Source organism: Bubalus bubalis, chromosome 10 (genome assembly GCF_019923935.1).
Source record: "Bubalus bubalis isolate 160015118507 breed Murrah chromosome 10, NDDB_SH_1, whole genome shotgun sequence".
Classification (NCBI taxonomy): Eukaryota; Metazoa; Chordata; class Mammalia; order Artiodactyla; family Bovidae; genus Bubalus; species Bubalus bubalis.
This window is the reverse complement of record NC_059166.1, coordinates 51,647,974-51,663,321: the sequence shown is the minus strand read 5'-3', so window position 1 is coordinate 51,663,321 and position 15,348 is coordinate 51,647,974. Positions and strand designations below refer to the sequence as shown.

General features: G+C 37.9%; 1 protein-coding gene across 7 annotated transcripts in view; it reads left to right on the top strand.

The window, feature by feature from the left end:
* Positions 1 to 15,348, top strand: part of MMS22L (MMS22 like, DNA repair protein) — a 126,270-nt gene that overhangs the window by 78,410 nt on the left and 32,512 nt on the right. For all 7 annotated transcript variants that reach the window (XM_044924330.2, XM_044924327.2, XM_044924328.2 and 4 more), the window contains 2 exons: positions 9,271 to 9,464; positions 14,689 to 14,839. In XM_044924330.2, coding sequence (XP_044780265.2) covers positions 9,271 to 9,464; positions 14,689 to 14,839 — 345 coding nt within the window. The remainder of the gene's footprint in view (positions 1 to 9,270; positions 9,465 to 14,688; positions 14,840 to 15,348) is intronic.

The window sequence follows — 15,348 nt, the reverse complement described above, 5'->3', positions numbered from 1 at the left end:
TGTTGCTGTTGCAAGTTATCTCTGCTGCTTTACGACCAGTTTTGAACTTGAATGAGAAAACCACTCAAATTAGCTTTTTATCTAACATTTCCATAGTCTAAAATAAATATAAGCTGCAAGTAATAAGTCATTAGCAAAAAACTATAAAATGAGAAATGCACATTAAAATCATGTATAACATAACTGCATTTATTTAAGAATGTATTCCAATATCAAAGGCAAATTTCCGCAATGCAAAAACCATGCTTTTGCACCAATCTACTACCTACGGAATGAAGTCTAGATTTTCTTTTTTTAAGAGCACGATGTGCCTTAATCGTTTCTATACCTCTGGCTTCGCATACAGTGACTGGCATTATAACTTCTGCAAAGTGAATGAGGAGAACATGTGACTGAACCAGTATTCAATATTGTCTTTATTTTCTACTCTTAAATTTATTGCCTTCTAATTCTGCTATAAAAATTATCCATTATAGTCAGAGTGGTTACTATTTTTTTCCCCTTCCCCAAATACCTTGCTTTTTCATATGTTCCTTTTAAAAGAAATTATATAACACTTCTGCTTTGTGGCTTGTTATCCACTTTGGTTTTATCTAAAGTTCTTTGACGAATCTGCTTGACCTGGAACTCAGTTTTCTCTTTGACTCATCTGCTTTTCCTTCTGTCTTCCTTTGTGCTTCAGCCAAGTGGCCTCCTAATTGTTGATCTTGAGCCCATAAAACCCCTAGCCTCGGCACCTATGCACTTTTGTTTGTTGTGCCTGAAATTCTCTCTCCACGTGTACCCGTGTGGTTCTCCGCCTTACTCATTTAATTCTTTGCTCATGTGTCACATCTTCAGAAGGTATTTCCTGGTATTCCTAGTTGAAATATCATCATCACTCATCATCCCTGTACCTTGATTTCTATTTATCCATAAAGCTCACCACAACCTCAGGTGATCCACATCTGTGTTTAATTATCTGTCTCTCTTTAAAATACAAGCTCCAGGGCAGAGACTTTGTTTTGATGACTTTGTATCCCTACTGCCTAGAACTTGTGTAATATGCATTGAATTAGAGTAAATGTGTAGAATTTATATGCCTCTGTGTTTTTAGTTCCCTCATTTTCACTTTTCTCATCCTTAACCTGTCCTCTCAGAATCATTTCCATGCCTGTTTTATTCTGCTGCCATCAATGATCTTTAGTTTCTGAATTACTGTAAAACCTCTATTTTTTTAATTAATTTATTTAATTGGAGACTAATTACTTTACAGTATTATAGTGGTTTTTGCCATACATTGACATGAATCAGCCATGGGTGTACATGTGTTCCCTATCCTGAACCCACCTCCCTCCCCATCCCATCCCTCAGGGTCATCCCAGCGCTCCGGCCCTGAGCACCCTGTCTCATGCATCGACCCTGGACTGGCGATCTATTTCGCATATGATAATATACATGTTTCAATGCTATTCTCTCAAATCATCCCACCATCGCCTTCTCCCGCAGAGTCCAAAAGTCTGTTCTTTACATCTGTGTCTTTTTTGCTGTCTTGCATATAGGGTCATCATTACCATCTTTCTAAATTCCATATATATGCGTCAATATAGTGTACTAGTGTTTTTCTTTCTGACTTGCTTCACTCTGTATAATCGGCTCCAGTTTCATCCACCTCATTAGGACTGATTCAACTGCATTCTTTTTAATAGCTGAGTAATACTCCATTGTGTATGTGTACCACAGCTTTCTTATCCATTCATCTGCTGATGGACATCTAGGTTGCTTCATGTCCTGGCTATTATAAACAGTGCTGCGATGAACATTGGGATACATGTGTCTCTTTCAATTCTAGTTTCCTCGGTGTGTATGCCCAGCAGTGGGATTGCTGGTTCATATGGCAATTCTATTTCCAGTTTTTTAAGGAATCTCCACACTGTTCTCCATAGTGGCTATACTAGTTTACATTCACACCAACATTGTAAGAGGGTTCCCTTTTCTCCGCACCCTCTCCAGCATTTATTGTTTGTAGACTTTTGGATAGCAGCCATCCTGACCGGCATAAGATGGTACCTCATTGTGTAAAACCTAAATTTTGTTTACCCTTATGCCTGTAGAGTACAGGAATGATTATCAACCTTCTCTCGTACAGAATTACAATTGAATACTCAGAGTGATTCATGGACTACTTGTTGTGTGATCATTTCTTCATCTTTTGCAGGAATCAAGTAAGACATATTCAGTAAATGGAATATCTGTTATTGTTAGCCAGAAAATCAGAATGTTAAATGAGAATGTGTGTGGCAACTCTATTCTAAGTGTTTGACTTTAATGAACTAATGTAATCCTGTAGATACTATTATTGTCACCATTTTATAGACAAGAAGAGCCAGGAAGGTAACTGCTTAAAGTGTGGCCATGGGCATGCAAAATCTGCCTGCTAGACAGGTAGACTCTCAGGCCCCTCCCCAGACCCAATGAGTGAGAATTATTTTTAAAATAATACGCTTTGACCCTAGACTTGTAGATGCAGTAGGATCTTCAGTGAAGTCAGAACTTCCATATTTCTAGAAAGCTCTACAGATGATTTTAATGGTAGTGAAGATTGAGAACTACCGAAGTAGATCCCTGTTTTAGTGTACCATAAAATGCAATGAAGTAAAAAAAAAAAAAAAATGCAATGAAGTATCACCAAAACTTTTAAGTCACTTGAGACCCATAGTCATCTACATATATAAGACTAATAAAATAATAAGGATAACATAAAAATAATCACTTTTTATTGATGTATTTTCATGCTATACCTATTTTGGGGATAGGGACAAGGAAATTTTTTCCACAGGAAAATTTTAAGTGGTCACATGGCATTGAAATTTGGAATCCCTATAGAATTCTCTACTTCCCAGAACTATTAAACTTTGAATATGTGTGCATCTTTTGTGCCATCAGGATTGGATGTTATACTGCTTTGAAACTACCCCTTTTAGGAACTTAGCATATGAATGAATACAGAAATAATGGCATTTAAGACATGTATTACTTATATAGTAATATACTTATAGGTAGTAAAATGGTATTTGGAGTAGCTGTAGCATAGTTGCATGATAGCTTGACTGCCTGGATTCAAATTCTGTCTCTGCTGCTTACCAACAGTATAGCCCAATCAAATTATTTATTCTTTCTGTTCTTAGATTCCTTGTCTACAAAAGGGGAAAAATAATGCCTACAGAATTAAACTAGTTAATAAAGGTCAAAAGCAGAATAGGGTAACACATATATTCTCACTAAACAGTCTGATTCTCTGGCCAATAATATTCCATTATTCCATTTGTTGAATATGTTTTATTGGGAGTTCTTGTAACAGTTGAGGAAATGGCCATCCACTAGTAGTTGAGAGAGTAGAATTTGTTCTCTGGTATGTCTGTCTCTAAAGCCCATATCTTTCTAGATAATGCTCTACTGAATGTGTGGACATGATTGTTAGAAATTGGAATGAATAACAATAAAACTAAAGTAAATATTACCTTGCCTTATAGCCTATAAATTGTTTTTACCTAAGTTGTGTAATTTGACACTTTTAGCAGCTCTGTAGAGGATATAGTAGGGCAGTATTCCCATTTAATAGATGAAAAACTAAGTCTTAGTTTTCTGGGGTCACCTAGTCTTCTCTCTCCTACACAAGTGTTCATTTGGATAATTTTTCCTTACACCTTGAGGAGGCTTTTTATTCCTATGTTGTTATTCAATCTCTTGCTCGTGTCCAACTCTCTGCAACCGTATGAACCACAGTACGCCAGGCTTCCCTGTCCTTCACTATTTCCTGGCTTTTGCTCAAACTCATGTCCATTGAGTCAGTGATGCATCCAGCCATCTCATCCTCAGTCACCTCCTTCTCCTCCTGTCCTCAATCTTTCCCAGCATCAGGGTCTTTTCCAGTGAGTCAGCTGTTTGCATCAGGTGGCGGAGGTATTGGAGTTTCAGCCTCAGTCCTTCCAGTGAATATTCAGGGTTGATTTCCTTTAGGATTGACTGGTTTGATCTCCTCGCAGTCCAAGGGACTCTCAAGAGTCTTCATCACATCAGTTCAAAAGCATCAGTTCTTTAGCCTTCTTTATGGTCCAACTCTCACATCTGTACGTGGCATTGGAAAAACCATAGCCTTGACTCTACAGACCTTTGTCAGCAAAGTGATTATCTCTGCTTTTTAATACATGGTCTAGATTTGTCATAGCTTTCTTCCAGGTCACCAGTGTCTTTTAATTTCATGGGTGCAGTCACCATCCACAGTGATTTTGGAGCCCAAGGAAAGAAAATCTGTAATTGTTTCCACTTTTTCCCTATCTACTTGCCAAAAAGTGATGGGACCAGTTGCCATGGTCTTCATTTTTTCAGCGTTGAATTTTAAGCCGGCTTTTCACTCTCCTTTTTCACTTTCATCTAGAGGCTGTTTAGTTCCTCTTTGCTTTTTGCTATTAACAGTGGTATCATTTACATATCTGAGGTTGTTGTTATTTCTCCCGACAATCTTGATTCTGGCTTGTGAGTTATCTAGCCTGGCATTTCTCATGATGTAGTCTGCATAAAAGTTAAATAAGCAAGGTGACAATATACAGCCTTAATGTAGTTCTTTCCCTATTTGGAACCAGTCCTTTGTTCCATGTCCGGTTCTAACCGTTGCTTCTTGTCCTGCATACAATGGTGCATTATAGATGACCAGAAGTATCATTGCCAGTACTGGGCTGCCCTTTTTTTTTTCCACTCATCGCTTAATAGTCCAAACATCGAGTAAACTCCTTGCCTTGACCTCACGTATTCACTCAGTCATTACCACCCACTCACCTCCTTGTCCATGTACACACAAATACATGGAGGCCCCATTCCAGGGAGCCCCTATAGGATATGCCTGGGCTACTACTCACCAGCCTCGTTTCTGACCTGTTGCGTCTCCCTGGTAACTGGATATGCACAGAATTGTGGGGCAGGACTTAAGTTCCCATTATCTTCTAGTGAGACCTTGCAGTATTCTCTTTATACCTAGAATCTGTTTTTGTTTTATTTTTGTTTTTATTTTTTGAAGACAGGATTGGATTAAATGATTTTTAAGATACCTTCCAGCTTTAAAACCTTGTTTTGGGGGGGGTGGTTGTTTGCTTTCTGGTAATTTCACTAGTTTGGTTATCTTATATTCTTTCTGGGTGGTAAAGCAGATTATAGCCCTGTTTTATAGATGTGAATAAGAATAACAAGAATATCCAAAGTACCTAAGGTTTTTTGGGTTTTTTTTTTTTAGTAAATTTAATTGAAACTAAAAATGGTAGAGTATCCTGATTCCCATCCAGTTTTCCATTAGTTACATTCATCAGACACTTGGAATCATCACTCATAGTGGTTTAGAACAACTTTTTTTTTAACTTAGAGCTTCCCATTATATTTTTCACTGATGTAGATTGAAGTTGGCAGGCTTTGAAGTAGAACTTAAAAAAGGAATTCAGTTATTAATTTTTTTAACCCCCTTGCTTTCTGTTAGCTCTTACCAGTCATATTAATAGATGCCTCAGTATATTTGTATGTCTTTGTGAGGATGGGGAGGTGGGAGGGTGAGATATATAAAATCACTATAAAAAGTAACATGGAAATAAAAATAGGAAAACAAATCTTGGAAAGTAGAGCACAAGAACAGCTTTGTACAGGATCAGGAAAGTGCTTGAACTAAAAAAGGTAAGCCTAAAGAAGCAGGATACCAGAGCTATTAATAAAACAGAAGCATACGAAGACCTGGATAACTAGGTGTGTACAAGTTTGGGCATTTCCGTAGTGTAGTGATGGGCTTCTCAGGTGGATCAGTGGTACAGAATCTACCTGTCAACCCTGGAGATGAATGTTCCATCGCTAGGTCAGGAAGATACTCCGGAGAAATGAATGGCAATCCACTCCAGTGTTCTTGCCTTCAAGATCCCGTGGACAGAGGGGCCTGGTGGGCCACAGCCCATGGAGTTACAAAGAGTCTGGCACAACTTAGCGGCTAAACAACAACATAGTGTAGTGAAAGGTTCCTGAACACTGTTGAGGATGTTATTCTTCACATGTAATCTTTACAATAACCCTGGTAGGTGGATAATAAATGATTTTTCCTAATTTTAACTCTTTAGAAAATGAAATTTGGGTGGTAACTCATTTTTTTTAAGGTCAAACAGCTCTGAGTGGCTTTGCTAATAACCAGCAGTTTTACCCGACACAAGCTACTTCTGTTGCCTCAATTTTCTCATTTTATAAGATTTGAATCATAATTATACCTACCTCATAGGGTGAGAAACAGTGCTTACAAACTTCCTAGTGTGGTTCTTGGCACATGGTAAGTACTAGTAAATGCTAGATGTTGCTATTGTTTCTGTGAAAGCTGCAATTTAAATAACTTGACATTCAGCAGATTCTTTTTCTGCTATATTGGATCTTTTAGAACATAAGTGGGTTGGTTATGCATGTATATTTCCAAAATGATTTTAAAGTCAGTCTTCTACTTAAAACCTACGTCCCTACCACTTTACAAAGCAAAGCTACATGTGGCTTCTCCAGCTTCTTTTCTTAAGCTTAGTAAAATTTCTTCAATCCAAGTAGGGAGAGAAGAAAATTGATCGATGTTTTAATTGTGTGTGTGTGTGTGTGTGGGTGTGTGTGTGTGTGCGCGCACACACATGCACGTCTTAGTGTTAAAGGACGTGTGTCTTAGTGTATAAGGGAAAGTATGGGCTTCAGAGTCAGATTTTGATTCAGATTATGGGGCCAGCTCTTCTTAGCCATGTGACCTTTGGGGATATCATTATCATCTTTATCCTCTATAAAGAGGATTAGTGACACCCATCTCATAGAATTGTTCTGATTTTTAGTTAAAGAATTTCCAGCTTCATAAAGGATGATCAGAAATGATACCAACTTCCTGGAGAATCGATTTTAAAGAGTGAAGAAAATGGCTTATTTTATTTAGAAATAGTAAAATCCATCCTACCCAAGTATAGTAAATTATTTATTATCCTTTGAGACCAATATACTTGAAAAAGCTTTAGATGGGTTTTGCAAATGGTGGTATTATTTCACTTGGACTCCAGTGTCTTGAAATGTACCCATGAATTTTGCTTTGTTGATATAGGCAATTGAGTTAGTTGCCAAATGGATTTTAGTGGTTTGATATTCATCTTACTCAAAGCTAAAGGACCTGAAATAATCTTTAGCCACTAGTTCAAGTTGAAAGCATCTCAGGCAAGTTTTACAGGAAGAGGACATAGCAGATATTTGGTTAGTTTTTATGAAACTTGATTACTATGATATTCTTTCTCCAGGTATTTTGAACTGCCCCCAGTACTGCAAGTAGCATTAAGTGATGTCTCATAGTTATCCAAGAATTCCAGTGTAGAGAGACATAGAGTCCTAATGTTATATAACTTATATTTAAAATCTTTACTTTTGTGTTCAGTTCAGTCACTCAGTCGTGTCCAACTCTTTGCGACCCCATGAATCACAGCACGCCAGGCCTCCCTGTCCATCACCAACTCCTGGAGTTCACTCAAACTCATGTCCATCGAGTTGGTGATGCCATCCAGCCATCTCATCCTCTGTTGTCCCCTTCTCCTCCTGCCCCCAATCCCTCCCAGCATCAGAGTCTTTTCCAATGAGTCAACTCTTCGCATGAGGTGGCCAAAGAACACCCAAGGCTGATCTCCTTTAGAATGGACTGGTTGGATCTCCTTGCAGTCCAAGGGACTCTCAAGAGTCTTCTCCAACACCACAGTTCAAAACCATCAATTCTTCCGCACTCAGCTTTCTTCACAGTCCAACTCTCACATCCATACATGACCACTGGAAAAACCATAGCCTTGACTAGACGGACCTTTGTTGGCAAAGTAATGTCTCTGCTTTTGAATGTGTTATCTAGGTTGGTCATAACTTTCCTTCCAAGGAGTAAGCGTCTTTTAATTTCCTGGCTGCAGTCACCATCTGCAGTGATTTTGGAGCCCCCAAAAAATAAAGTCTGACACCCATGAAGTGATGGGACCAGATGCCATGATCTTCATTTTCTAAATGTTGAGCTTTAAGCCAACTGTTTCACTCTTGTATAGTTATGTGAAAAATATGATGATGTGGTCTTGCCACCAGTTTTGATCTTTTTGTGGAATTGCTTTAAATCTGTGCATTAGTTAGTTCTGTATTTTATATAGTTATTTTGAGTTTCCACTTCTTGATGAACTGATTTAAAGCATCAGGAATGTTGGACTTAATGTAATTTTCCTTCTTTTTTTAAAGTACTAGTCATTTTTCTTAATGGAATACTGCTACTGTCAAAGGAAGTATTCTGGTTTAGCTCCACTGGTTTATTTTCACTGTTTGCTCTTTAATTGAAGAAAACAAATATAAGGGTGCTGTTTATGCATTTGTGTCTACTCAATTGAGATGGCAGTTATATGTACAGAAATAGAAATAACATTACAGTTATATATACAGAAACAGGAATAACATCATAGTTGCATGTTTAGTTTTAAATAATATTATTAATTGTTGGCCATATTGCATTGTCTTCTATTCCAGATCACTAGAAAAATCTTTTGGTATTCACCCCTGTTATGTTTCTGTTAAGGTCTTAGAGATGTCTCAGTTTTCCATAGGAAAAGTGAGTAAATGACAAATCAAAACTTGAGGCAGTATTGAATTCATGTTTTACTGATTTATGGAGAAGAATGATTTTATTATTTTTTACCATGTGAAAATGATTATGGGTCTTTTTGGACCAAAAGACTAATAATGTTGTATCTAGCACAGTTTTATATTCTAGCGTAATGTCTATGTCTACTCTAAACAAGGAAAGTATTTTAATTTAAAATATCACATACAAGCCATAAATACTTTCCTCTTGGTACATCATAACCTAAAGCTCGCAGGAGAAGTGGCTTAAAATTTTGTTTTTATGTCTAGATTGTAAGTAAAATCACTTGTCATAGCGAGTTGCAAAATGCAAACCTTCATTTTGAAGCTGCCTGTTTCTCATTTAGATCTGACATATTAAAAAGCATATAATTAATGCTTGACATTAGTAATTAACATTAACATTATGGTACTTAATATGCCATCGTTCATCCATCAAATAACCAGAAATGCATAATGTCTTGGCATAAAGGTTTTAATTAGGTAGAACTGTCCTTCAGTTTTCACATGGTGTAAATGTTAAAACCCCAAAATGTATTTAAAGAAAAATTTTGTATTTGTTTGTTGGGTGTTAGCTGTATTTTTATTTATTTATTTTTTTAGGAGTCTGCATCAACAATTGTGTCAGGAACTTCAAAGGGAGAATGGGGACCTCAGTGTGCAGTCTTCATTATCGACTAAAGAGCGCCACCTTGCTGCAGTTGCCAGTGCGCTATGGAGGCATTTCTTTTCATTTCTGAAGAGTCAGAGAATGTCGCAGATAGTGCCTCTCTCACAACTCGCAGATGCAGCCGCAGGTCAGCGTTCTTCACTTGCCAATTAGTTTCTCATTTTGCATCCTCTGTCAGTTTTTTCTTCTGTTTGCTTAGTAGCAAACTCTTATTTTATTACAGTGCAATAAATATTTTGACAACCAGGAAGAAAAGAATTATGTATTTTAAAATTAGGATTCTTTGGCTTGTTTATTATTTTCCTGTTAGTAAAAGTAAAAACTGAGTGAAGATTTGCTAAAAAGATCATTTTTAACCTTAAAAATACTGTATATACATGAGCTTTTCTTACTCATGCGTTGTTTGGAAAGTCAAGCAGCATTTGACTTCTAGTTCAGGTCGTTTATTTTCAGATTGTATGTGCAGATACGTAGTAAAATATGAAGTTGAATAAAGAGCAAAAAGAGATGGAATGAATTCCACTTCAACATAAAGCCGATGAGATCAGAATGACATGGAGTACATAGAATGTTACTGTTCAGACTTCTGTTAGATTCTATTTTAGGTTGTAATTTTTACTTAATTTGATTATTAGCCTATAGACATGTCCTTAGACTTTAATGGACTCTGAATCAGATGAAATTATAGGCAAGAATTTGAATATATATATTCACATATGCACTTTCCCACAAGAAGTCTTTGTCTTTTTCAAAGGGATATTTTATCCAACATATGTTAAGAAATACTAGAATAGAGATCAATATGGTGACTACATGTATTTAAATGCGGTTTTTAAGAAGATGTTTAATGTATTTAAATGTAAATGCTTTTAAAAACCTAAGCTGTAAACCAAGGTTTATTTTACCCTAGTGTGAATAAGGAAAACTGAGCTAAAAGCATTACATAAAAGACTTCATGATATACATTTGAAAAGATTTTGAATTCTGGTAGTGCTTCCATAATTAAGACTTTACAATGATATGTAGATTGGAGAACTGACCGGCAGTGCTTTTGCAAACCACTGGAATGTCTGTGAAAATAAATACTGACTTTCAATTTAACCAAAGCAGTCATTACTAGTCAATATGACTTATCTTTCTACCATTCATCATCCCAACTCTCACTTAGTGACCAAAATGATACACGTTAGTCAGTACTGTCTTAGGTCCTGAAAATAAATAGTAATATAGATATAAAGCAAATATATATGGGTTTGGGGTTTGTTTTGAAGTAAAAACAGGAGGCAAAAATTTCCTGCGTTAAAAAATAGTTAATGAATACTTTGCCATTGTGGATTTATCAATGGGAAAAAAAGAACTACAATTCCTTTTTTCATGCATAAGCTCCACGTTCTTATGGAAGGAAGAGAACATAGGTAAGTAAAATGTGTAATACATCAGATGATGATAAATGGAGAAAAAGAAAAATATAGAAAAAGATAGGGATAGGGAACCTGGGTTCAATCCTTGGGTTGAGAAGATCTCCTGGAGGAGGGCATGGGCAACCCACTCCAGTATCCTTCCCTGGAGAATCCCCATGAACAGAGGAGCCTGGCGGGCTACAGTCCATGGGTTCACAAAGAGTAGGACACAACTGAGCTATTAAGCACAAGGAAAGATCACAGGCAAGTTATAATTTTAAATAAGCATTGCCCGGAAAACATGTATAGGTATCATTTGAGCAAAGACCCGAAGAAGGTGAGATATGCGGCTATGCAGTTATGAGCTATGCAAAAATCCAGAGGCAAGAGCATGTCTGGTGTGTTTGAGAAACTACACAGAAGCCATCAAAGCTCTTGTGACATAAGAAATGGAGAAAGAGTAGTCAGAGACGCAATCCACAGTCTGTGTAGAACTGTTTTCTCTTCTGCCTTATACATAGTTATAAAAATGTTCACTTTTACCCTGAGACTAGAAAGTCTTGAGCAGAGAGATGATATGATTGCTCTGGCTGCTGGACGGAGATTAGACTGTCGAGAGGTGGGGAGGTCACATACAGAACTCTTGTAACAGCTTAGAGATGGACAGCTGGGGCCACAGTGGAAGTGGTGAGAAGTGATCAGATTTCCAGTTTGAAAGTAGAGCTGACAGAATTTTCTAAGTGGGTTTGATATGGTAAGCAAAATAAACAAAGGGAGAAACCCTTGTTTGAGATGAGAAAGATTGTGGCAGGAAGAAATTTTTATGAGTGAAGACCTGGATTTTGACATGGGAGATACAGATATATATATCCCTTAAAATCGGAGTAGGGATGTTGAGTAGACCCCTGGATAATAAACCTGAGTTTCAGGGAAGAGGTCTAAGCTGGAGATTTAAATATGGAAGCTATTTATATACAAATTGTCTTATAAAGCTATGACCTGGGTAAGACTACTAACAGAGTAAGTAGTAAAAAAAAGAAGTTTGAAGACAGGTCCCAGGATATTCCCATGTTCAGATTTATAGAATTAGAAGGAACCAAGAAAGGAGACTGCAAAGGAATACCAGTGAGGTGATGTGAAAACCCATTAAGTGTAGTGCCATGGAAACCAAATTACAGAGCATTTTAAGGAAAGAACAGTGATCAACATTTCAAATGTGTTTAATGGGTCAATTAGGATGAGGCCTGAGAATTGGTCACTGGATGTAGTAGGACAAAGGTCACTAGGTTTTTGCTGTAGTGGGTAGAGGCCAAGGCCCATTAAAGATATCCAAGAGAAAATGCGAGAAGAGGAATCGCTGGCTGCAAACATAAGTAAATCTTTTTGAGTATCACCACTAAAAGAGGCTTCCCTGGTGGCTCAGATGGTAAAGACTCTGCCTCCGATGCAGGAGACCCAGGTTGGATCTCTGGGTCAGAAGATGCCCTGGAGGAGGAAGTGGCAACCCTCTCCAGTATTGTTACCTGGAGAATTCCATGGACAGGCTACAGTTCATGGGGTCACAAAGAGTCAGACTCGACTGAGTGACTAACACGCACACACCTATGAGAAGTAGAAAAAAATGGGGATGTTAGCTGGAGAGGGAGGTGGGGTCAAGGAGGGCTTTTATTTTTTTATTTTTTTTAATAACATGGGAGAAACTCCAGCATATTTATAATGCTGACAGGAATGTATAGGAGTGAGAGAACACTTGATGCTGCAAGAGAGTCATTTGTGTTTTAATGCCCAGGAGAAATGGGATCTCATTGAGGACTCGGCCTCAGATCTCCTGTGGTAGCAGAAGAGAAGGCAGAGTAAATGGGTCCGCTTGGAGGTGGCAGGGTAGATGTGGTGGTTCTCTTCTGATGCTTCTCAGTTCTCCGTGAAGTAGTAAAAGTCATTAACTGAAAATGAAGATGGGGAGGAGATGCCGACTGATGGTGGAGAGAGGAGAGAAGGTCTGCAGTAATGCTCTAGGAGAATGAAAGACCAAATGGACTAGTGAAGTATGGTAGGAATGATGGCCAGCTCTAAGGACCCGCTTACCATCTGCAGTCATAAATTTAAAGTGCAATCAGGCCACACAGTTGTTCACCGGCCCCTTAATAGTCATAGGTGCCTATGGGGAGAAGACGAAGAATTGTAATTAAACAGATGGTGTTTTTTTCTTTTTTTTTTTTTTTCCAGGCAAGTTCAGTGAATCAAGTAAGAGGCAAGGGAATTGATGGTATATGAAAATGAGTATAATGATGGAGCGTTCAGTCAAGTTGCCTGAAAGGGGAAAGGAAGGCACAAAGTCAGTGAGGAACATAGGGAAGTTTGTAGGACCAATGAATCATAGGTCCTGATGGAATCAAAGGATTGCTGGAGGGGTTGGGAACCTAGAGGAGGAGAGTTGGAAAGCTGATTTGCTGTCAGAAAGAGGGGTTTTCAAAGTAGGGATTTCAGTGATATTGTACTTATGGGCAGTGTCAGGTTCTCTGTATCACCATGGGAGTGAGTGGCTAAAGTAGTGGAAGGTAGTCTCACTGAAGGAGAGAAGTTCAAGGCCAAGAGACTGGGAGAAAAAAAAAATCATCAAGAACTATGAAAGGACTGCAGTTAGAAAGGATGATCGTGAGCTACAATCTTTAAGGAATGAGAGGTGGCAAAGGAGGGAACAGTAGACAGGTGCAACGAAGAGAGCGTTGGTGTGATTTGATGACCTGAGACTCAGAGCCAAAGGTTTTCAAGAAGAGGAAGGGACAATGGTCTAGAAGCAGCAGCATGGACCAGAAGTTGCTCACCCTCTGTGGGTCCAGTGTATGAGAGTGTGGGAAGATATAAACAGCCACCATTTGAGAGAGCATTACAGGAGGCAGTGCTTAATAAATAATTTATTGACAAACGTAAATTGATGTTGGACAAGGAAATGGCAACCCACTCCAGTATTCTTGCCTGGAGAATCCCACGGACAGAGGAGCATGGTGGACTACAATCCATGGGGTTGCAAAGAGTTGGACACAACTGAGTGCACATGCACATAAATTGATGTACTACAAATTAGGTTGGGGAATCCCAGGAAATCACAAAATAAAGTCTGTTTGTTTACCATGGTGATCTAAGACATTCTGGTTCCTAGGCTTTTTGAGTTCTGAGGGAAGTGGAGTATCATTGATTGTAGGAAATCACTGTTTACTAGAAGAAAATGTCCAGTGTCCATGGTGAGTTAGAGCTCTTCATCTGTGGTCAGTGAAAGTGGAAATCGCTCAGTTGTGTCTGTGGTAGGTGATGAGTAAATTAACTTGATTGGAAAAGAGTGGATGCTAGAAATATTTTTAGTAATGGATCATTTGGGTGAGAGAGGCTCTTTAGCAGAGCCATCAGGTTTAGAATTTGCCATTTGAGGGCTTTCCTGGTGGTTCAGTGATAAAGAATCCTTTGCCAAGGCAGGAAACATGGGTTTGGTCCCTGATCTGTAAAGATCCTACATGCCTTGAAGCAACTAAGCCCGTGCATTACCACTATTGAGCGTGCACTCCAGATCCAGGGAGCTGTAACTACTGAAGCTCGTGCTCCTAGAGCCTGTGCTCCACAACAAGAGAAGTGACTGCAGTGAATCAATCAATCAATTTTTTTTTCTAATTTACCATTTGAAGGGCCTTTCTGTAATAGATGCATTGTGATGATGCTGAGACAGATTTTTCCAGACCCTTTCTTGGAGATGCAGATAATCAGCACAGAAATTTCTTTGATGATATGAATTTAGTTCAGTTTTAGCTTTCTGTTCTACATTTCTAAAATGTGACATTTACTGTTTAGTGCTGATTTTTAAAAAAATCACTATTAACATAATTTAAGGGAGATGGTGGTGTTTTTTGTTTTTTTTTTTTTTTACATTCTCACTGTAAGTTTCTCTCATTCTAAATCTAGATTTTACTTTGCTGGCGATGGATTTGCCCAGCACAGCCCCATCAGATCTTCAGCCTCAGCCAGTTACATCAATGATACAACTCTTTGGTTGGGATGATATCATCTGGCCCCAAGTTGTAGCCAGATATTTAAGTCATTTCCTACAAAATAGGTAAGTGTTTTTATTTCAGGTATATACATTAATATAAACCCACAATAGACTAGTTCACAAGGAAGGTGAGCATTTCCAAAATAAAAACTGATCTTTGCTATGTATACTTTGGGACAATTTGTTGCTTTTCTGTGTATCCACATTTTAACTGTATTAATAGTAGGAAACTTTTATTAAAACAATGTTGCTGCTGCTTTGTCAAAATGGTTTTTATAGGACTGCCTTAACTTATCCTGAAATGATTTTTCTACACTCAACATTGTGAAAGAAATTATACAATTAATATTGCTAAATCTGTAAGACACTATTTTATTATTACAGTTTTAGTTTAATGGTAGCTTTCCTCTTCACACTAGGTTTTTAAAGATCTGACTTTTGTGCAGTGATGAACAAGAGACTTCATCACCTTGAACTTTGATTTCCATGTCTTTAAGTGTCTGCATTACATAAGAGAGCTGAGGAACCCCAACAGAAAAAATATACAGTCAGTAATAGAAATGGTATAGAAC